Source organism: Garra rufa, chromosome 6 (assembly GCF_049309525.1).
Source record: "Garra rufa chromosome 6, GarRuf1.0, whole genome shotgun sequence".
Classification (NCBI taxonomy): domain Eukaryota; kingdom Metazoa; phylum Chordata; class Actinopteri; order Cypriniformes; family Cyprinidae; genus Garra; species Garra rufa.
In genome coordinates this window covers 965,766-990,351 of record NC_133366.1, presented here as the reverse complement: position 1 = coordinate 990,351, position 24,586 = coordinate 965,766, and the positions used below count along the sequence as shown (strand labels likewise).

General features: G+C 33.5%; 1 protein-coding gene and 1 long non-coding RNA gene across 3 annotated transcripts in view; both read right to left on the bottom strand.

Annotated features, from left to right (window-relative positions):
• Nucleotides 1–782: 782 nt before the first annotated feature.
• LOC141336140 (uncharacterized) overlaps nucleotides 783–24,586 on the bottom strand; it is a 132,027-nt gene continuing 108,223 nt past the window's right edge. For both annotated transcript variants that reach the window (XM_073841671.1, XM_073841673.1), the window contains exon 3: nucleotides 783–859. In XM_073841671.1, coding sequence (XP_073697772.1) covers nucleotides 798–859 — 62 coding nt within the window. In that variant the 3' untranslated portion in view covers nucleotides 783–797. The remainder of the gene's footprint in view (nucleotides 860–24,586) is intronic.
• On the bottom strand, nucleotides 19,036–24,168 carry LOC141336189 (uncharacterized). Its single transcript, XR_012355691.1, has 3 exons — nucleotides 24,099–24,168; nucleotides 21,891–21,970; nucleotides 19,036–19,857 (listed from the first exon to the last, which is right to left on the bottom strand). It is a non-coding gene; the product is annotated as an uncharacterized lncRNA (long non-coding RNA).

Sequence of the window (24,586 nt, the reverse complement as noted above, 5' to 3'; positions counted from 1 at the left end):
CAGGACAGCTATGATACACAGTAAAGTCCCCAGTGTTAAATCAACACTGCTCAGAGTACATATGGTCCCAATCCAGATAGTGTTAAAGTAACACTGAAGCAGAGTAAAAGTTAACACTGAAGCAGTGTTTAAGCTAACAAGAAAATTAGGTGATTAACAAAGTGATGATTGATCATTATTGAAGACACCTGATGTTAATAAGCAGAATCACCAAAGGAGAAAACCAACATTTTTAGGCAACCATTATAGTGGTCAGTGTTTGCATTAGTTAGGCTCTTGACCCCTTAAATCTTTAACTCTAGATTTTGTTTGGCTGCTGTGTTTGAGTTAAAACAACATATTTGTGACAACATCTTTATTGATACAACTATCAGTACACAGACAAAAGTCATAAGGCATGCTGGGTAAGTGGCAGAACTAAAAAACAAATAAAATATTTATCGTAATCTTTGTGAGTTGATTGGTTAAAAAGAGCATTGGGTAAAAAAGGCGATGTGTTACAGCCTCTCAATGTAAATAATAATTATAAAAATAAAATGTACCGTCCACCTTTTATTTATGCACTGTAAAAAGTTTTCAACAAGTTCAGCAGCTGCCTTAAGTTTTTAAAGTTAAATCAGCTTAAAACTACAAGTCATTTGAACTTATTACAATAAAAATTAGTTGATTTAAAATGTGAGTTGAAATGACTTAAGTTGATTTAACTGAAAAACTTTTTATGGTGTGGTCAAGCTGCTTGGCAGGAAGGGCAAAATGCTACAAAGCAACAGAACTGTTCTTGCAGAACTTGCACACCTTTAGTCCTCTTCCATTTTCACCTCTACTGATTTATGTTCTTCTTTTTCATCTTCTTTTTCATCTTCATCTTGCAAGCTTTGAATGCATTTCTTAGCATCATCAAGGGAACTGACATTTTCGTTATTTGCAAGTTTTACACCTTTATCCAGTCTACAGCAACTGAGGCTTGCCTTCAGCTTTCTTTTAGGGAAAGTCAGGACATCCTTGGTGTGAAAGGCAAGACTAACCTGATCTATACACAAAATGCTCGTATGGATACTTGGCTTGTGCCTCTGCGGTCCTCCCACGGATTGCCAGTTGGAAGTTGTGAGTTTCACAAATGGCTTGGGCTGTCCAGATGATTTGACGTCTGTCGCAAGAAACCAATGGGTTGGATGTTAGCTCTGGAAAATGATTGAACTTCTCATTGAACTCAGGGCTGTGAACAAGAACAACATACTCAATCTCTTGCTTAAACAGTTTGGTCTCATGTATGCGGAGAACTGGCTCTTGACCGTCACATTCCTGCTTCTTGTAGGCTTCCATCAGTTCAGTCAGAGGAAACGTGAAGCGGAAGTTGCCGTAGCGTGAGGTTTGGTTCAAAAACACGGGTGATGTGGTGAATTCACTCAGGAATGGTGGATGAGCTGTTTTTTCTTCTTTGGTTATGTCTGGGAATAATTTCTTGAGGTAAAGCTCTTCAGCTGCTCTTATATCTGCTTCATTTATCTTCAGGCTCCTCCATGATAATGAACTTCCATCAGGATCCTTGAATCCCTCTGACTCCCAAATGCCTTCAAGGCTTGTCTTGTTAGTGACATGAGCCACTTCTGTGATGTGAAATTCAACAGGACTTGGATAATCTGAGATGTCCTTGGAAAGATATTTTTGCACATGTTTTTCTTGTCTTATATCATTTCTGCCTTTCAGATGCTGTATGGTAATGAATTCCCCCTCAAGGTATTGCTCTAGTATGTTGCGCTTGTTTATTCTTGGTTCGAAGACTTTCTTCTAGGATAAAGTTAGCAATGTGTTATAAAAAAAAGAGTAAACATAAATGTAACACAAAGGCCAGAAACATGCAGGGGACATAAAGTAAAGCAAACACAAAGGGAATGTTCTGACATTTAGTCATGCAATCAGTGTACAGTATGTAATAAAGTGTCTTGCAAAGTCACTTGGCACTACAATACAGTAAACATATTCTGGTTAATCATTTACAAAGATTACATCAATTGTGTATGTTCTAACTAAAATGTTTTTCTAAATAGAAATGAGATTATCTAAATACACTATTTTTGTGAATAGTCATTTTAGTACCACAGTAATCTTTTTGTGTACCTATAAAAAAACCTAAGAACATTAACATGATACATTATATGATCTATTTTATTTAATTGTAAAGTTCTGTCAAATGTCAAAGTCATTCTTTTGAAGACCACTGTGATTTATCAGTTAAACTTTCAGCACTAGAAAAGCTTTTGTATTAAATAATACCAGAGTACTGTACAATGATCGCATATCCCATGTTTTTACTATCCTAGATTGTGTCTGCCTAGAGTTTGTCAGTTTGATGTTAAGATGTGTTTATGAAGTTAATTAAGAATTGCTTACTTCGGTTTCCATTTTATGAGGGTTATGCTATGAAGCAAACAGTGATTCTTCCACTCTGTCTTGTGAAGACTGTGAGATCCTCCTCTGGTTTACGAAGTCTTCTGGTGTCCCTACTGCCACAAAGTTTATATGAAGCTGACCTTATATAACCACACAGGAAGCATATCTAATGAGGAATGTGTCATGATCTTCTGTGGCAAGTAGTGACCGCGGGGTTTCTGCAGAATTTCATGAACTTTCTCAGTTTATTTTGTACTGTTATTTGAGGTTCACATATAACGTTATCAAGATTTTTACATAAAAAAACAAAAAAAAAAAAACAAAAAAAAAAAAAAAAAACATCATTTTGAAGTAGTAGGCTATTTTTTTTTTTTTTTTTTTTATTATTTGGAGTGCAAAAACATACAACAAACAACAAAAAACAATACCCACAACAAAAACAGCAATTATAATAAATGAAAATGAGCAAAAATGACAATCTGAATAATAGTAATGTTATAAGTAGTATTAGCATGTTTAGAAATAATAGAAATAACCATAATTTGAAATAGTCGATGATGATAATGGTGATATTTTGTGATGACAGTAACAGTAATATCAATAATAACAGTAATAATAATAATAATAATAATGATAATAACAACAACAATAATACTAAAGATGGTAATGACAATAATATGTTGTGATGATGGTAACAGTGATATCAATAATTTAATATTTACAGTAATAATAATAATAATAACAATAATAATAACAATAAAAGAGACTGTGATGTAACAGTAATATTTTGTGATGATATTTTGTAATGACGGCAACAGTGATATCACTATTAATAATAATAATAATAATAATAATAATAATAATAATAATAATAAATAATGATATAATCACAATAGTAGTTATATAAATATATTTATATAAAGGGGAAATTTAATAATGAACCATACCCAACACATACCACACCTATCCTATCTTCTGTTTCAGTGTGCATGTTTTTTTTTTTTTTTTTCTCCTCCTCCTTCTCTCTGTTCAAGGCAACATTATAGACATCATATGTATGTAAACTTAAGCTGAAGTGGTGCATTAAAAGAAGGGTGTGGTGCATTAAAATCAACATGCGGTGCATTAAAAACATGGGTGGTATTTGTTGGGTGCAGTTTTAATTTATTTATATTTATACACTTTTGATTATGTATATTCAATGATATAATCATCATTAAACCGTTACCATCCATACAAAACATCATCTCATCAATTTATTACTGCTCAATGTTTCTCTGATATAAATAGTGATAAAAATAATAAAAACAACAACACCAATAATAAAATAATAATAATAATAATAATAATAATAATAATAATAATAATAATAATAATAATAATGAAAACATCATCCCATCAATTTATTACTGCACAATGTTTCTCTGATATAAATAGTGAAAAAAAAATGAAAACAACAACAGCACTAGTAATAATAATAATAATAATAATAATAATAATAATAATAATGAAAACACTTATATTACTAATACCTTGTATAAATATATATATAATATTTGTTAATACATAATTAATATAAGTGTGTCAGATTTGTAAGAGTTGAGTGAGGTCTGATGTTGAATGTTGTGGTTCTGATGTATAGTTACGAGGAGGTAAAAAATATTCTAGGGAGATGTATTCTGTAAGCAAATTTTTCCAGTGTGTTATATGAATAGTGTTTCGGGATTTCCAGTTCAAGAAGATAGTTTTCTTGGCAATGGCTAGAGCTATTAGGAGTATCCTTTTGTTTGTTATTTTCTGTTTTTTGAATAGATTTGCATGACTGCAAATATTTAAATCCATGAAGAGTCATGTTCCAGCATTGGGACGAAGATTCCCTTCATTTACCTTAATTTCTTGTCATTTCCACCACACACACATTTTTAAAAAAAAAATATTTAAAAGGTTCTCATCACACATAAAAAAAAAATATCCACAATTTATGAACCATGCTCTACTTAATATAAAAACCAAAGTTATTCTATTTTTTAAATAACAGCTGTATATTTAGATGCACATTTGTTCATTGCAGGTCAAAAATAAAAAGTAAAATATTAACTATTTCTCTTGTAATCTAAGTTTGTCCTCTTACAGACCTTAAAACTAGACAAATTATTTAAACTTATGAAACTGTGTTATGTGACTTTTGAGCATTTTTTTTCCTTCATATTCTCAAGGCTAAAAGTGCACCTAGTTGAAGAAACGATATATATAGTAAGTTCTATATATAAGTTCTAGTAAATTCTAGTCAACACAGATTTTTGTGTAATTACTGGAAATAGCATGTGAGAGGATGTGTGCACATAACAAGTATAGCGCCCTCAAGTGGCATTTGCAATTTGCCAAGCTTCTTTAACAATATCAAAATGTACAAAAATGTATGGCTTATCTACGAACTATAGTGTTGTAACATGTTGTTTTATTCATGTTTTAGTTCAGTGTATAGGTATGCGGCAGCAGTATTGTATATTATAAGTGTTTTAAAAGTTTGAGAAGTAAAATGTGAGCATATAATTAGTAAATCAATAAAGAAACTGAAAGCTCCCAGGAAGACTTTAGTCACGTGATCATGGCTGGAATGAAAGGACTTGACTCATGCAAGCAGGAGCTGCAGCACTTTGACTCTGTGCAGCTCAGACTTCATCAAATATGGGTTGGTGAAAAAAATCGTATAAATCATATAACATTTTTTTTTATTGATTAATGAATATAATTAGAATAATAAAAACTGTCAATTTAAAGTGCTGTCTAATGTTTTAATCATAGTGTTCAGGTTTGATCCTTTGAATTTGAAACAATAAAATAATATGTTGTATTTGGTGTTTATAGTAAATATCGAGCAGTTTTTGTTGTATGATTGTCTTGCAGTTTATACACTGTAGTACCAACAGTAATTATATCTTGACTAAAACTGATAGGACACAACAAGAGAGTCATGCAAAATAAAGTAAATGACTGGGAGACCTGTGGGACTTTCATGCTGCCCTTGAGTTTTGAAAATAATAGTAAAATTTAAGAAGGACAAAAAACCCTGCTAAATACTGTATACAGTATGACACTAAGTTTCGAAGTTAAGTTGTATAAGCTTCAGTCGAAACTCTTGCTTTGAGCTTCTAAACTTAAACCTGCTGAACGGGTTGAAATTGCCAGATTAATGAAGGAGTTTGTTAACTGTAACAAAAGACTACATCATAATCTATTTATTTAATAATATTTTCATACATTATCATATTTATCATTAAAACATGAACATGGGACAAAACATCTCTGACAAGTTTTCCTGCAATTATTTTTGTTAGCAGCTACTTTGAAATAAATCAGAAAGGTTGTGAACACATTTGTGAGAACATGTTAAGACTTATATTTATGTTTCTCTGTAGCGTGTGATCTGAGGTTTGTTCTTCTGGGTAAAACTGGATCAGGAAAAAGTGCATCAGGAAACACCATCCTGGGAAGAAAGGCTTTTGAAGTTGTCGATTTTGAAAAATCAACCAAAAAAATTGTGTGAGAAGCAGGAAGGAACAGTGGGTGGAAAGACTGTCTCTGTAATTGACACTCCAGGACTATTTAACACAGCTATGAAAAAACATCAGCTGAAGGCTGAAATAGAAAAGTGTGTGGAGATGTCTTCTCCTGGTCCTCATGTGTTTCTGCTGGTGCTCAAACTGGGTGTGAGATTCACAAAAGAGGAGAGAGACACGGTGAAATGGATTCGGGAGAACTTTGGAGAAGAAGCTCTGTGTCGAACCATCATTCTGTTCACTCACTATGATCTGCTGATGGGAAAACCTCTGGACGAGTACATCAATAAAAGCGTCTATTTAATCGAAATTGTTAAAAGCTGTGCTGGCAGATATCACTCATTCAACAATGAGGACAAAGACCATCAAGATCAGGTCCCAGAACTGCTGAAGAAGATCACCTCAGTGATAAAAGAAAATGTCATGAATCATTACACTCTTGAAATGTTTAAATCAAATCAGAAAAAGAAAAAGGTAAAGACTGCATGTGCAGTTGCATTGATAGGAATGGGACTTCTAGGAGCTGTGCAAATAGTTAGCAAGATAGCAACAGCAATTACAGGCAGAGCAGCAGAAGAAGCTGTAGAAAAAGCTGTAGTAGTTGCAGGAGAAGGTGCAATATCTGCTGTAGATGTAGCACGATCACTGGCAGAAAAAGCAGCTGAGACCGCAGGCGAAGCAGTGCAGAAAGTTGCTGAAAAAGCAGTTGATACTGGAGGAGAAGCAGTGCAAGCAGTTGCTGAAAGAACAGCAGAAATTGCAGGAAAAGCAGTGGAGACAATTACTGAAAAAGTAGTTGATACTGCAGAAAAATCAGTGCAAGCATTTGCTGAAAAAGCAGCTGAGACTGCAGGAGAAACAGTGCAGACAGCAGAAATAGGAGCAGGATTCGTAGCACAAGGCGCATTTGTAGTTGTGGCAGCAGCAGCAGCAGCGAGGTATGCAGCAATTGCGGGGAAAGTGGCCCCATCAGGAAGAGTATCTGCAATAACTGCATTAACAGCAGTAGTAGCTGGAGGAGTAGCTGCTGCATTAATATCAGCTCTAAAACCATGAAAGGGTAATTTATCAGATACTTGGAGGCTAATTCACATTGTACCAACAGACACCAGCAATAGACACTTTGCAGAATACACTTAAATATAGGTGCTCAGGTTCTTGTCAGTGTTTTGGACCGTTTTGTCTCGTTTTACCCGTCTTTGTTCCCATTTCTTTTTTTTTTTTTGGTCATGACTCATGTTCCTTTTCTTGTTTAGTTGATTTATCATTCCACGCAACTGTGTTTGTAATTATCCTGTGTATTTAAGTTCCTGTTCGTTCTTTAGTTTGTCCGGTCTACTTACTTTGTTCCTGAGTTGTATGTCCTCTGCATTTTCCTTATTAAATACTGTTCAAGTGGAGTTTGAGACTCCTGCGTTCTCCTTACAACAACGGACCGTCATTGTTCTTCACAGCGATGCCATATAAGAACCAATTTTGGTTCCACAAAGAAACATTCAGTCAAAGGTACTTTAAAGAACCATCTCTTTCCTACCTTTCTATAATGTGACAAACCCTCTTTCGCCATAAAGAACCTTTTGTGATACAGAAATGTTTTTCAGATGTTAAAAGTTCCATATATGGAACCATTTAGACACAAACATTTTTCTGGCATTTATTTTTAAGAGTGTAAATGATAAATCAGTCACAGTGTGCAAGTACAATGAACATACTGTAGTCTTAACCCTTTAAGCACTTTAAGCTCTCTCAGCCACCGTACTGGAGGGAACGCACATCACAAACATAAGGAAATAAAGAACAATTAAAGTAAAACTAAACAATCAAAACAAAGGTAAAGGAAAAATCCAAGTTTGGACTAATAAATAAAGTACAAAGTCCGAGCAATACAAGACTAAAACAAAACAGAACAACTAAAGAAAATATTAATAAGAAATCAAGTGCTAAACAAGTGCTTAACTAGAGGGTGTAGCCAAGGGAAACAAGGAGGCACACACAAACAAAGCAATGTGTTAACAGACAAAGAAACATTAATCAAAGAGAATACAGAGAAAGCAGCCAGGGCTGTGCCTCGACACTTAAATCTGCACCTCCCTGTTTCACCTAACTTGTTCTTGTCAACATTTTAGCAGTTTCTGATGTGTGGGAAATATATTTTTCATTCTTTATTTGACAAAAAATATTTTAATTACACTGTCAATGAAATGTTTCAAGTTATTTTAGGTATCAGCCATTCATGGAAATGTAAGAAAAAAGTACTGCTGCTAAGCTGTTCTTACCAGTTACTTAATTCAAACCTGTTTTACTGAACTCAGTCACCTGTTTTTATTGTTTTGTATTGATTTTTTTTTTCTGAACTGATGACATTCACTTTAACCTTGATGAACAACCATGAAACAAATTAATGTCTTTACTCATCTATAAGTGAAAGTTTACGCCTGGATATTCTGTCTTGCAGTACATTTGGTTTCGTTTTGTAATTATGGTCAGGAATAATGTGAATGCTAAAATAGATTTTTTTTTTTTTTTTTTGCTGCTTGTTCAAATTTGCTAAAACACAGTTTTTGAAGAAGCTGTCACAACTTAATTTGTCTACTTATTGATTGCCTATTCGTTTGTTTGAAATATCTAACTATGTTTAAGGGATAGTTCACCCAAAAATGAAAATGTGATGTTTATCTGATTACCTCCAGGGCATCCAAGATGTAGGTGACTTTGTTTCTTCAGTAGAACTCAAACAAAGATTTTTAACACAAACCGTTGCAGTCTGTCAGTCATATAATGGAAGTCAATGTTATCACACCTTTAAGAGTAAAAAAAAAACACACAGACAAAACCAAATTAAACTGTGCAAAAACTTAACAGTATTTATATCATTATTTACCTCTGATACATCGCAATGTTCTACTGTCCTGAGTGTGTTCACAACAGCGTGAAGTGTCAGCGAGATCTGCCATAGTAGAAGTCACTCATTGTTTACATAGTGCATATTGGCCTCTAAAAATAGTAATAGCTTGTGCTTATCATGATTCTGGCAACCAATTACAAATGAAAAGATTACGTTTCCTTGAGCGAACTCATCTGGGAGTGTTGACATTTCACCGACTACATTGCCAGATCATGTTGATGCATTACATGCCGGTTGATGTGAACATGCTTTATACAGCTGAAAGTCCCGGTGGATCAGAGGTAAATAATGATAGAAAAACTGTTCAGTTTTTTGCACAGACCAATCGTTTTGTGTCTTAAGACTTCAATGTATTGTCACGAGCCTGTGTGGTTTTTTTTTTTACTCTTAAAGGTGTGTTAACCATTGACTTCTATTATATGACTGACAGACTTTGTTTGTGTTCTACTGAAGAAACAAAGCCACCTACATCTTGGATGCCCTGGAGGTAATCAGATAAACAGAGGTAGGGCTCGCTGCAGCCTGCGGTGGACATCCAACCCCGCCCACATCCAAGTGTGACGCCAGACGCCACGCCCATGTTCAAACACGTCACACATCCAACATATTAAATAGTATTAACATATTAAAATAGTGATAATATGATTAGCAATGTTCACATTTGTGGACATATCTTTAGAGAATTAGATGAAAATGAAAATATGCTAAGTGTTACTTTTACAATAACAAAACTTACTTGTCCGTCTAAATCTGATCTTGTCTAAGCTATGTCAAAATCGATTATAATAAACGTGAATTTATGTCATTACACAAACAAATAGGGTAGGGTTTAAATGTTTTATTACCAATTACCATTTTCCTAACTTTAATCAACCAAAGCAAGCGTTTTACCGGCTGTTCGAATGTAATTAGTTCCATATGAAAGGTGACCTAGGTTTAATTTGTATTATACATCCCCGATACAACATACTTCCGCCATTCTTGCACATGCGTACAACATCGGGATTCTTTTTTTTTTTTTAAGAATAATTGGACATTACAAAAATATTGAAATAGAAATCCAGATACACAAAATACAAGCCTAATCTGTTTACAGTAATACAATATGTAATAAGTAATAAGATAAAATTAAAATAATAATAATAAAATAAAAAATAAACTAATACCATGGAGAGAAAAAAATAAATAAATAAACGTATAAATAAAAAGTAAATAAATAAACAAAAATTAAATTAAAACCTAGAAACAACTAAACAATAGTTCAAATTTTCTTCCTTTTCCCTTACATATACAAAAATTATATTGTGGAAGCATAACCAGAAAAAAAGTTCTCCGTGAAATGTAACAACAAATGTATTCATTTGTTTTAAAGACTTTTCAAAACTTCTATTTCTGATAAAAATAAATTACATTTTGGTATGCATTTAGCAAATTTCTGTTTATGAATATAATATTTGCCTTGCAAAATGTAAAAGTTAACAACCTACTCAATCATTTTACTTTTATGAGAATAAGTACAGATAACATCTTTTAAAGAAAGCATATAATTAACATTTCTTTGCAGAAATAGAAAGGTGCTAACATCAGACCAAAAACTAAGAGACAATTCACAATTATAAAACAAATGACACAAGTCTTCCTCATGTGTGTTACAGAAACTGCAGGTATTATCAATGTCCATGAATTTAGAAAGAGCTACTTTACATGGATAAATTTCGTGAAGTATTTTGAAATGCACCGCTTTAAGGCTACCGTTGGGGAGGGGAGTCACACGGTGACGCATTGACGTGGGCGTGGTGTCTGACGTCACACATGGATGTGGGCGGGGTTGGATGTCCACCGCAGGCTGCAGCGAGCCCTACTTGGATAAACATCACATTTTCATTTTTGGGTGAACTATCCCTTTAATATCTGCTGCACAGCTTTCATTAGAAATATTTTCAGTATGGATATACTTTAATATACAATTTTTGGAGAACCCTATAATTTGTTTGCCCTACAAAGCCCTTATCTATTAATCTTTTCAGATAAAAAATGGTACATATAGTGCAAATACTTAAAAAGTAATGGCTCAGACATCGGATACCATATGTGAGACAGAGTGTAACTGAGTAACTGATGTAATGGAAACTGCAATTATACAGTGGGGAGTTCAAGAGCAACTGATAATTGATCTAAGCGCCAAATTTTGCTCAAGTGCGTGTTTATAGCATTTACCATTTTTGTACCTGCATGTATTTAAAAGCTGAAAAAAGGAAATAGGCACTGCCACACCTGTTTAACTATTTAAACATATAGAAACAGATGATCTGACAAAGTAACTAAGTGTTATTACATCATGTTATGATTTATAAATGTTTTAGTCACACTGTGGACAATATATGCAGCATCAAAATTATCTGTACAATATTCTGAGTAAACCATTTCAAAAAATAGTTTTCAATACAGAACTCCAGTCCTGTTAAATGTCAACATCAGAGAATTAAGTTCTCATAGACCATTGTGCATGTTGTGTGTTTGACAACCTAAAGTATAATAACTGTGAGCATATCATTAGTAAAAGAAATGTAAAGCTCTCATAAAGGTCTTATGGTCACATGATCATAGTTTGAAGAAAAGTTTTTGACTGGTGTCAGCAGTAGCTGCAGCACTTTGACTCTGTGCAGCTCAGAGAGAAACACGAGAGACAGCAACAACAATGACTTCAACACATACAGGTCTGTAACATTCACAATACTGATAATTTCTGTTTCTTTTCTGTTAAATTAGAAGAGAGCATGACAATGTTTAAAAGAAATGACTACACAGGAAAAATATTCTATAAAAATTATACTATATCTTATTCTCTCTTCTTGATAAATAGAATACAAGAGATAGATAGAATAAAAGAAAATCAAATATATTTTTACATAAATATAAACATATTGGGCAAATTTAACTAAACATAAGTGTTTATTGTAATTATCAGATAATGTCTTTATAACTGTCTCACTTTAAAATTATATTAGAATACAAAAAATGCCACGTTTTACACTTCAGTGTTGTAGTCTACAGTAAATAATGGTATCATAACAGTAATTAGTCTATATAATGTTATATAACGTTTCAGTGCAAATGTTCATTAATTATGTTGTATGCATGTTGCAAAAGTGAGATACTCAAGCATTATGAACTAAATGAATGGGAGTCAAGAATAAATGGCTAAAATGGCTTAAGGAAATATACTTAAGGAAATTAAAGAAATCAAATCAAAAATTCTGCTAAACATCCTGTATGAAGTTAAGCTACAACTAAGTATTATTTTAGTCTGATATTCATTGGCCTGCTGTTACATTTGTTGTATTCATGGAAAGTCAAATTTTTATAAAAAGGTTTCTTTTAATTAATCACTCTTTATTAGATGTCGAAACAGACTGAATCAAACTCTTTTGTTGGTCTGTTGAACTTGAATCAGATTGAAACTTTCAGAATGATTATAGAGTTAATCATCACAAGTTAATATTTTGGGTCATGTTAAATTTGACAAAAGGCTAAACAATAACAATACAATTTATTAGATAATCACTAAAATACTCTTCATTTCATTTGATATTTCACATTACTTTATAATTATATTTGTGTATACATTTTGTGTTCTTTGTAGCATGTGATCTGCGGATCGTTCTTCTGGGTAAAACTGGTTCAGGAAAAAGTGCAACAGGAAACACCATCCTGGGCAGAAAGGCTTTTGAAGTTGTTCATGTCATGAAATCGGCCAATAAATTGTGTGAAAAAAAAGAAGGGGTAGTCGGTGGAAAGACTGTTTCTATAATCGAAATTCCAGGACTATTTAATACAGCTATGGAAAAAGAGCAACTGAAGGATGAAATAGAAAAGTGTGTAGATTTGTCTGCTCCTGGTCCTCATGTGTTTCTGCTGGTGATCAAACTGAGTGTGACTTTCCCAAAAGAGGAGAGAGACACGGTGAAATGGATTCAGGAGAATTTTGGAGAAGAAGCTTTGAGTCAAACCATTATTCTGTTCACTCACGCTGATCTGCTGAAGGGAAAGCCTGTTGAAGATTACATCAAGAGAAGTGACTGTTTACAAAACCTAGTTTACAGCTGTAACAGCAGATATCATTCATTTAACAACAAAGACAGAAACAATCAAGATCAGGTCACAGAACTGCTGAAAAAGATCAACACAATGACGGAGGAAAATGAAATGAGCCACTACATTCTTGAGATGCTTAAAAAAACTCAGACCAAGAATGACCGAAGAAAGAAAGTAATGAATGCATGTGTAGCTGCAGTGGTGGCAATTGGATTTCTAGCAACAGTAAAAAACATGATAAAAACAGCTATTGCAGGAGAAGTAGAAAAGGCAGTAGCAAACGTGGAAAAAGCTGTAGCAGCTGCAGGGGAAGCAGCTGTGGAAAAAGCAGTAGCCGCTGTAGGAAAAGCTGCAGAAGGTGCAGCAGGAACAAGAGAAGCAACAGCAGCAGTTCCATGTATGGCAGCGCTAGCAGCAGCCACCGCAGCAGCAGCAGCAGCAGCAGCATCAGCAGCAGCATCAGCAAGAGCTTTAGCAGCAGCAGCGAGATCTACAGCAGATGCAGGGAAATTGGCCACATCTGGAAAAGTATCTGTAATAGCTGTGGTGACAGCAGCAGCAAAAGCTGCAGCAGTAAGAGCTTCAGCAGCAAGAGCTGCAGTAGATGCAGGGAAATTGTCCTCATCTGGAGGAAGATCTGTAGTAGCTGCAGTGACAGCAGCAGCAGTAAAACTGGCTACATCTGGAAGAGTATCTGCTGATGTAGCAGGAGCAATTGGGGTAGCATTTGTTACTTTAATAATGACACTAAAACCATAAAAGCATACACTATAAAAAAAAATTACACTATAAAAATTAAGTCAACTTAAAATAATTTGTTACCCTGCTGCCTTAAAATTGTAAGTTTAGTCAACTCAAATAAGTTCAGTCAACTTGAAATGTTAAGTTGTACCAAGTGACAACTTAGAAATGTGAGTTGACTAAACAAAAAAATTGTTAAACTTAAAAGCTGAGCCGATTCAATTATTTTTTCTTCAATATTGAAGCATTATGGTGGCTTTTGTTAAAGGGGTCCTATTATGTGCTTTTACAAAGTTTTTTTTTTTTTTTTTTTTGGGGGGGGGGGGTATACTTGAACATGTTGTCATGCTTGGTGGTTCAAAAAACCCCGCATAATTTCCACATAATTTTCATTATTGCAATAGCTTTCTTCCAAGGCTGTCACAACGGCTTGATTAGTTCCGGGTTCCACCTTCAGAAAAACCAAATGTGCGTTGCGATTGGCAAACAGCGTAGACCACGTTCGGCCCTGCAGCGCCCCTTCCCAAAGCAGCAAACTAGATTAAAGTGATTCTTACTTTTTAAATATGGATATTTTTCTTACAAATCCACATCGGATTGCTAAACGAGACTTTTACAGACCGCCCCGGAGCCATGTGATTTTTTTAAAAACTAAATATCTCCCTTTGGAGTGGACTTTGAGATTTGTAACTTTGTAGGTATTTTTTATGCCCAAACATACACACCACACACTGGCTAAAGCAAAGACAGACCGTTGTTTTTCAAATAAATAATTTTACGTACTTATTCCCAAAACTTCATTAAGCTTTAGGTTACATCTCAAAGGACAACTCATCAACTTATAATCATGTTTCTATTAATTTAACCGTGCACTCATTTACTCAGGTGGCCTAGGTATGCGGAGCATTCAGCTTATATGGACGGAACGCCACTACTACAACCCAGTCTAGGTTTTAGGTGTTAAACACACTGAAATTTCACAATCGAAAGTCAAACAAAGATCAGATGTTTCACTATCAATCTTTAATTCCTGCAATCCACATAATGTTTTTGGTTGTGTGAGCATTTACACACCTGTATCTACAAAACACACCCGTAAAAGTAGACAAAAAGCATGACAAGCACTAGGAAAAACAGGACAAAAGGGAAAATATCAAACATGACAAAACAGAACAACTGTAAACTGTAATGAGAGAGTTTCTAAAGCCGTTTAAAACCAGTTGGACAGATTTTGGACAGAAGGAATGAACTAGGAATGAAGGATCCAGATTTAGAAGGTTACATTTAATTATGCATGTATGTCTTGATCAATGAGATTATTGTTCTTGTAAATCATTTTATAAAATGTGCCAGATCAAAGCTGCTTACAGAATACATTGTGAAAAGTTGTACAATTATGAAAGGAAAGAAAAGGCATTTTACAAAACTGAAGCATGCTAAAATACAAACAAAGCAAACACTTCATTAAATATCACTCTAAAATAACCAGAAGTGGGATCAAGTCATTGCACTGTGCATTACTGTACCACTCTACAATTACTGTCTATTAGTAAAGAGACATACAGCATAACGTTCATGGTCTTCTTCTGGACTGAAACACAAACTCTACTCTGTAGCACAATGGTGACTCACAAAACACACAACAGAAACCCTTTAAATCCAAAATGAACATTGGACACTAATCTCTCTCGATTTCAGCGTCTTCATTTATTACAAACCAGTCTGACTTTACTTCCAGAGGTGTAAAATCCAGGCATCAGAAAGAAAAAGTCCTGCCATATATTTATTCCACTTTTGAATTCAGTCAGCTGATTTCCCTAATTAGTTCTACCTACTGCAGAGATGGGACCAAGTTTTTCCTTTCCCCCCAGTTTCAGAAATATGGCTTAAGCCTAGTTCTAGATAAAAATGTAAGTCTGAGCTGTTTGAACTAAAAGAAACTTGCAAGAACTGAAACTGAAAGATGCACACAAGTAATGTTTTATTCTAAGCATGTTTATAAAAAAATAATAATTTTCATGTTCATGCTTTTCAGTTGGCCAAGATTTCTAAAAATCCTTTCTTTGTATTGGTCTTAAGTAATATTCTAATTTTCTGAGATACTGAATTGGGGTTTTCATCAGTTGTCAGTTATAATCATCAACATTAAAAGAAATAAACGCTTGAAATATATCAGTCTGTGTGGAATGAATGTATACATTATTCAAGTTTCACTTCTTGAATGGAATTAGTGAAATAAATCAACTTTTTGAATATATTTTAATTATATGACCAGCACCTGCATATTTTTAATGCATTTTTCAGTCACAAAAGTCAAATGTTTTTTATTTTATTTTAATTCAATCTCAAAATAACCACCAAATATGGAATCCTGAGACCCAGATTTTTCCAATTATGTTTTTTTTTTTTTTTTTTTTTTTTTTTTTTTTTGTCAAGACTAATAAGTTGTGAATTTCATGGTAAGGCAATGTCCGATTTCAAAATGGATGATTCTTGAGCTTCTAAGCTTTCAAATGATACATAATTTATGATGATTACTAAAACATTTGATAGTGAAAAGGACAATGGAAAAAAAGAGCGCCAAGCGTCCCACAGGTGGGATGGTGACAGTTAAGGGGTTTTAATTAGTAATTAGCAATGATTGCATATTAAGTAATTTACAGTTATAAATGGTAGATGAATAATGTACATTGTTTTACTGTTACATAATGCAAATTTCATTCCTTTATAATTTAGGGGGATGAATATCTACTTAGTGAAAACTAGATGAATTTGCTGTCAGAGAGTTGTAAGGTATCCAGGGTTTTGACATAATTTTTTTTCTAACAAAATCAATGATACTGGAGCTCTGGCTCAGTCCTTGAACCTGTTTGTTTTAAATATGCCCCCAATACTAAAACAACCAAGGCAAAATAATGCAAAACAATCAAATTAATTACAAATAACAGTCAGATCTATCTAGTCTTGTTGCCCTTGCCACAAATGCCAGTGTATTGACGACATTTTCAATTGGATGTTTTGTAATTTACTTCAGTCAAAACAGAAGTCATAGGAATATTGTTGCTTCAAAGAAACATACAATGCAATACAAGACTTAAACGATTCTGTTATTATATCCATTGATGTTATTTTGCATTCAGTTTATGATGTTTGAATACCTAACAGCTGTCTTTTTTATTTTCCACTGTTCTGTACACCCTTTCAGGTTTGATTTGTGTTCAACTGCTTTTTGTTCCAGTACATTTGTTCTTTTGTTAATAATGCGACCTGGAGTAAGTCCTATATTGCAATGTATTTCTATGTGCTAACAAAACCCATGTTTGGTCTTATGGGTGGGAAATGTATTTTCTTTTCTTTTTAAACACAGTTTTACACCAGCCAAAGAGAGAAAAAACGGTAAGTTCAAATGAAAAATTAAACATCTAAACCTCTGTTCCTAATAACTTTTTAAACAAACTGGTCAGTAATGAGTGAAGCTGGTGCTGCTGTTTGTGAAGTTGTTTAATCCTCCTCTGCTGAGATCCTCAGAGATTTCATGTGATCTGACTTAACAGCTGTAATGATATTTTATAAGGCAAGACATTTATAAAACAAAATTGTATATCATCAGCACAGCTAATCAAATTACCTTGTGCATTACAAATAGATAATTATTAGACTATTCCTCACTAAATTAGTAAATTTAGTGGACATTATTTAGTCTCTTCACGCATTTCATTCATTGTTGTGTAATTAAGACATTTAAACATGATTTTTGTTTACTGGTAGATAGATAAGTATTAGAATTAAATGTATTGCAAAATATGCTGATGAACCTATAAGTGAAAATAGAAAAAGTTTAAAACAGGTGGACAGTTTTAATTTCAGAATCATACAAAATTAACAGAAATGTATTATAATACCACTACTGTAATAAAAGTAATCACAGGAAATCACTTTACTGCAGTATTTTATATTTACTATAGTGTAGGAGCACTGATTTGTGGAGGAGCAGAACAAGAATTTTTGCTTTCAAGAACATGAAGACTCACTGTAATGAGAACACCTGTGAAGAGATGACGCCAAGCCTTGAGAGAACGTCAGAGGACGCCAACTCTAAATATATGCACAAAACTGCCAGATTTTCTATCCGTTGTAATCAACATAATCACATCATGTAATCATCGCGTTAGAACATTTCTGCCATATGAACATTACTTTGATACAGTTACACCTGTGATCAAAACTCCTATTTGTAATGCAGAAACATTAACTTTCTGTGAAGCTGCTTTAAAAAAATGTGTATAATAAAAAGTGCTATACAAATAAATGTGAACTGAATAAAAAGTTATGCATCATTTTTAGGGAAACCATACATTCATTCTGCTTTCTGTGAGTGACTGGAGCATTCCTATGCAGCACAGCAAACTATGGTGTAAACTATAAAAGGACAACATGCTTTTCAGTTTATTATAGATAAAACAACTTATTGCTGTAAATAAGTGTATAACAAAAGTCAGCATACATAAAATGAATGATTAAATGTGTAAAAACGCTGTTTTAAGTTGAATGTACTATGAATATATTTATTTACGTTAACTTCTTATCTTGTTTAAAACAGTGATGATCCTAGATGAAGGTTTACTGGAAACTCCTGGACTTACAGTCACAGATCTGTCGTATTTTCAGTAACAGTAAAAATGCAATATGGGCTGATTGAACACTGAACATATCTTTCTTCTCCTGCTTCTGGAGAAAGGAAACATTCTCCTCCCTCTGCGTTATCGTCTGTGCTTGGTATACACTGTGTCTACTATAATTCAGTCTAAGAGTATTTTTTTTTTAACAGGCTCTCTCTTTTCGTAAACAATCTTATTTTGCTGCACATTACTCAGAATATCATTTAGAATATTTACAATACTGTGAAATAATGTCCAATATATATATATATATATATATATATATATATATTATTATTATTATTATTATTTTTTTTAAATGTTAAATTTTTGAACAACAAATGAACATTTACAAAAAAAGGTCCTTTATCAGACTGAACAAAATTAGTCAATTATTCTGCATTGAGGTTGAGCTGTGAGGAGGCAGAGATTAACTCTAATTATACAAACCAGTATTACTCTTTAAATTCTTCTGAGAAATTATTAAAACAAAATATAATCAGTTTAATCCAAAATGTAAAGCATACAATGTCAATTCTTATAAAAGATCTGGCCTATATATTTCAATGTCACAACAGTGAGTTTGCTGAAGGGCAATAAGTATTAACCTTTATCCAAAATATTAATCATGCATTTAAGCACTGACAATTCACCAGCAAGTAGGAAATACACAGACAAATATAGATATTTGTAGAAATATGTATATTGTAATAGATGTGTTTTTACATTGAACTCATTTGACCTTTTACTTTGACATTAAAACAAAAACCCTCATGAGATTTCTTGGTGATCAATTACAACTTTGAAAAAGTGGGAAACAATTATTGCTGGCCAAGTGTATTTCAGATTTTTCTCTCCGTTTCATCATTGTTTTACCCACATACACCTTAAACTTAGGGTGTCGATTTAGACAGATCTTTTAAGAGGTAAGACTCCTCTTTCCAAAGAACTGAGATGAATTTAGCTTTCACACTGTCACTTTGGCTACGTATAATTTCACACATCTTTCTCATGCTGTCTGCAGGGGTTAAATTGTCATGTGTGATTTTGGAATATTGCTCCTCATGAATTATTTTCTGCTGAAGCAGTCGATCTGCAATGATCTTAACATTTTTAACTCTCTGAATGAAGTCTGGCCAGTGATTGTCAAAAAAATGTGCTTCATTTGCCACAATGTTCGGACATGGCTCATCTTTTTTGGGATTTACCAGATTAAGCTCATCTTTCTGATTTTTTGCAGACCGCTCCTCTAACTGTTCAGCCAGGTAGTTCTTGCTCATCTTCCTCAGGATGTCCAGTGTCTTCTTCACAGCTTCTTTTGGTCCAAAGGAGTCCACCATCTTATCCACTGTCTTTAAGATATCTGCATTCTCCATCTCAGAAGCTGAAACTTGCCCATCATTCCTTAAGTACCACTGAAACTTCTTCAGTTCATCTTTAAGCAGTTTCCTGAGTGTGTTCACAAGCAGCTCTTTAACAGATGCCATTGTCCTTCACTGATTGTCTTCTGCGACACAAGAATAAAACATACTTCTGTTCTTCAAATCACTATGAAATCACAACCTTTTCAAGTGTAAAATATTTCACATTGTTTTCATTTTATACATACAGTATGCATGGAAACTGATTTATGTATTGAAAAAAAAAAACATATTAGAGGTAAACTGATACTGGATTTTGCTGATACACTGTAAAATGTTTTTACCAGGTTCATCTTAAAAACGTAAGTTCAGCAGCTGCCTTAAAATTTTAAGTTAAATCAACTTCAAACTACTATTCATTTTAACTCACGGCAATAAAATGTGTTAAAATGACTTGTACTTTTAAGTTGATTTAATGTATGAGTTTAAATGACTTGTACTTTGAAGTTGATTTAACTTAAAATTTGTAATGCAGCTGCTAAACTTAAGATTTTAAGTTGAAACTGGTGAAAACTTTTTACAGTGATAATGTTTAGTCTTGGCCTAGGAAGAAGCTACAGCTACTACATTCAATTCATTGCAAGATACAGTTTATATTTAAATAGTATTTTTAAAATGAGAAATAGTGTTTTTTTTTTTAGTTTTTATCGCCATCTCCAAGAACAACAAACCGTAAATTCTGCTAATCAAATATATTTGAACCTTTTTAAATGGAATATCATTCACCCTGTTTTTTGAAATATTCTCTTTATATGATGTTACTTTCCATATCTCTTATTTTTGAATAAGTACTGTCACAGTATAAGAGTGCATAAATGACTTGTTTCTCTCATTCCTCAGTGAGTACAGTAGTCTGAATGACTACTATAATGGTTTTATTTAAATTTTTTAGTTAGGTTTTCGTATGTCCAGTAGACTCACTGTAAAAGATCCAACAAACAAAATGTTGGAAGGGCAAAAATATCCAAGTTGAACAAATTATCTTGCTTGGGCTAATATATTAAGTGTGCAAAAAAAATCTATTTTGAAAAACATCAAATAAAGAGTTATATTCAAATCCTGTCAACAATTGCACTCTTAAAAATAAAGGTTCCAAATGGGTGTTTTTGCATGATAAGAACCATTTTGGTTCCCCAAAGAAACTTTCAGTGAACAGTTCCTATAAAGAACATTTTCGACTATAAAGAATCTTTCCTGCATTTGAAAGGTTTCATGGATGTTCAAGGTTCTTCAAGGAACCTTTGTTTTTAAAAGGGTAGAATGCCAATGTTGACAAAACTAATAAATACAAATCCAGCCAATATTTCGCCAGCCCGAGTGACAGCAGCTGGCATTTTGTCAAGTTCACGCATTGGGTAAGTGCCACTAAATAAATGTTATTTTTTGACTAAATTTATAGACAAAGTCAACATATTCAGTGTTTTTGAGTGGATATTTAGAAATTCTTTATAAGTTGGATATTTAAGTTAAGTGTACGTCCAGTTGACACTTCAGGTAAATGGTACTGAATAATTATTTGTATTTAAACTGGATTTATCAAAAATCATATATTAAAAAGATGTAGAAATTGTATTTAAATCATTAAGGGAATGGTCTTTCACCTTTTTCAATCCATAAATCACTTTATGTCAAAAGCTGTATTACAATATTATATTTTAGGTTTAATTTTGCCATGTTTTGCTGTGTAAAGTGAAAAAATGGCATGAAAAGATTAGAAGCCATATTGATGATTAATTTTACAACTAACCAAAATCTTTTAAACGTGTTACATAAACCACAGTAATACTCTTATTTGAAGTTAACATGTGTGTTCAATGTTGTTGTTTTTTTCATGAAGTTAAAAGACAACATTAAATGTGATTAAAACAGGCTACAATGAAACATGTACATAATGACTTCATCCTAGACTGGAAGATTGTGTATAGTGCATCTTTCAGCACAACGCTTGTCTTACTCTTCGTATCTGCTGTATATAGAGATCTAATAATTGCCATAGATCGGTCTTTCTCATTCCATTTGCTTTGTTTGAAACACCATACTTCAAACTCACTGACACAACTTTGTTATTTCCTTTTTGGATGAACTGTTTTATACTGCTGTCCTGAGCTGGGTGCAATACCTGAGAGTTGTCCTGGACACAGCGCTGCGCTTCTCGTCTGGTGTGCACCCCTTACGTTCCTAATCTGGCCAGGTTGTGCCCTGTTTGATATTGTGTAAATAGCACAAATAAATGAATAGGACAAAAATAAAAAAATTAAACAAAGTTTGTGTGTCCAGGTACAGAAACCAAATAATCAAATGTAAAATAGCATTGCATAGTCTTCATTGTATGAATTAAATATAGATTAATTATTGAGTAAGTGATTTTCTCTCATGTAAATGTTTGGATAGGTTGTTTGTAATCACGTGATGCACGAAATGCAGCTGAAGCGCAGAAAGTAGGGCTGCACGATTATTCGCACAATGTAGCAGAAAGTGATTTTTCTCAATAGGAATCACTTGCAGAAACTCAAAATGCACATGTTTTGAGTTGTTTAAGGAAATTGGTCAAACCTAGAAATTTCATTTTGTGTGATTTATGAAAATTTGCTGTTCATAAGGAGGAAAACACAAGAAATTGACTGAAAAATGCAGAGAAAAGTGGCTTGTAAACCTGCGTCTGCCTTCAGGAGGAGAGTCGGATAGTGCTTGTGTGGGAAAATGGTTAATAAAACATATAATTAATATTAAGATATAAAGAAATATATAAAAAGATACAGGGTGAGACAGTGAGAATTCGCTAAATGACACACATAGACACGATGTAAATACGATATTACATTTGTGATTGATTACAACGGAACCTTGTGAGATTGCCATATATAGAATGACAGCAAAATGAGTGACATCTTTTTAGTGACTTTGGAAGCGATATTTTCTCGCTTTACGTGCTGTTAACAGACCAACAGCCAAAACCCTGTACAGCAGTAGTTTGAGGAGTGACATATATCCTGCATCCTTCATATAAATGTGGGAAATCACTTTCCAAATAGTTTGTTTGCAATCAGGCTTACTTACTTAGGTTATATTCACCGCCTCGATGGCAGGCAAATATTTCGATTTAGTTGAAAAAATCTTCTTCATAACAAAGGATCACATCCAACATATGCTGTGATTTTCTGTTTACACCTTTCTCTTGTAAAATAGTGTCTAAACCAGTAACTTCCAGTAGACTTTTCTCCATATCATCCGCTCAGCTTTTTCAGTCACGCACGTAAAGCAATACTTTTATTCAAATTCCGAACTCTTTATAGCAAAGAAAGCAAATACCGCTTCAATATAGTCACTAACTTCAATTACGAAAATACAAATATTAAATCTTACATTGTCTACGTTTAGCGTCGAGTGAATTATATTTCTTTATTAATGTCTTAACATATTATTATCTTTTATTTTTACCATTTGCACACGCAAGCATTATCTGACTCTTCTCCTGACCACAGATTGAGGTTAACAAGCCACCTTTTCCTGCGATGTTCAATTTCTTCCCTTTCTTCCCTTGTGAACAGCACATTTTTCATACCTGATAAAAGCTCCTTGTGGTTTCTCGTTTGACCAAATTGAGCATCCATGAACAATGCAAAACATGGGCATTTTAAGTTTCTGCTAGTGATTCATATGGAGAAGAATCACTTCCTGTCCTCCAGATGCATTTCGCGCCACAGCAATGACGTCATGTGCAAACAACTTATTCACATTAAGGACACGGACAGCATCGAATAAATTAAGCGCGGTCACTTTAAGAGACAATGTGTCCAATATAATGATACACATCCGATTTCTTTCTCAACTGTTTACGTTCACTTAAGACATTACTGACAGTTTTTTTTTTCGAGAGTACTCGCCAAGATGGGAATTTCATAATTTTGTATGCTTTGCAAGAAGAAGAAAAACTCAATTCGTGTTTACAGGCTGTGAGACGCGTCTCTTTGTGTTGAGTTATTTAAGTCACAATATACTTTTAAAGTAAAAAAAAAAAAAAAGATTTATAGTCAAACGGAGTAAACGCAAAGCGTTTTAGTGTTTGATGTTAATACAAATCTATTAGGAATCATGCAAATTAATATTAAACTACTTAGCACATTAAAGTACAATTACCCAAAATACTTCACACCTCTACATACAAACTATAATAATTAATATTATAGAACGACGATCTGAGAAAGTTTGAGTAAATGTCACTTAAGTGGCACTTTAACCATTAAACTGTCAAAATAAATTCGAGTTTAAAAATTGCATGCAAAGTACATGGTTACATGGTTTCATTAAGTGAAAGATTTAAACTTACCACAAAATATGCTTTTATAAAAACAACTCGAAATGGCGTCTCTTCCTTTCTTATTTTACTAATGTCTCTCCTCCTCTTTTACTTTCGATTCCCGGAACCTGGTTCAAGTAAGTGTTTGTGCTTCCTCTAGTGGCGCAGAGCAGAATCACATCCTCAGGTGAGTCTTGAGCAGTTGTGCCCTAAACTGTTTAATGTGACTGAACAAACGCATTATGAATCAAAATAAAACTTAAACTCAAAGTTGTGTGGTTTAATATAACAGCTTTTATGATTTACTTATTTTTTCTTTAATGGCAGTTTGCAGCTTAAGTATTTACACCAATTATGAAAATAATACAGTGTCTAAGGGTATGTTTAATGGGTAGGGTAAAAATAAAAATGGGGGTGAGCTTTAAGGATTTGATGGTTTGGTGGCACGCTGGGACTTTTTTTAGCTGATATCTGGGGGAATAGAGTGGGAATTACCAACTTTTTATAAAGTCCCACTG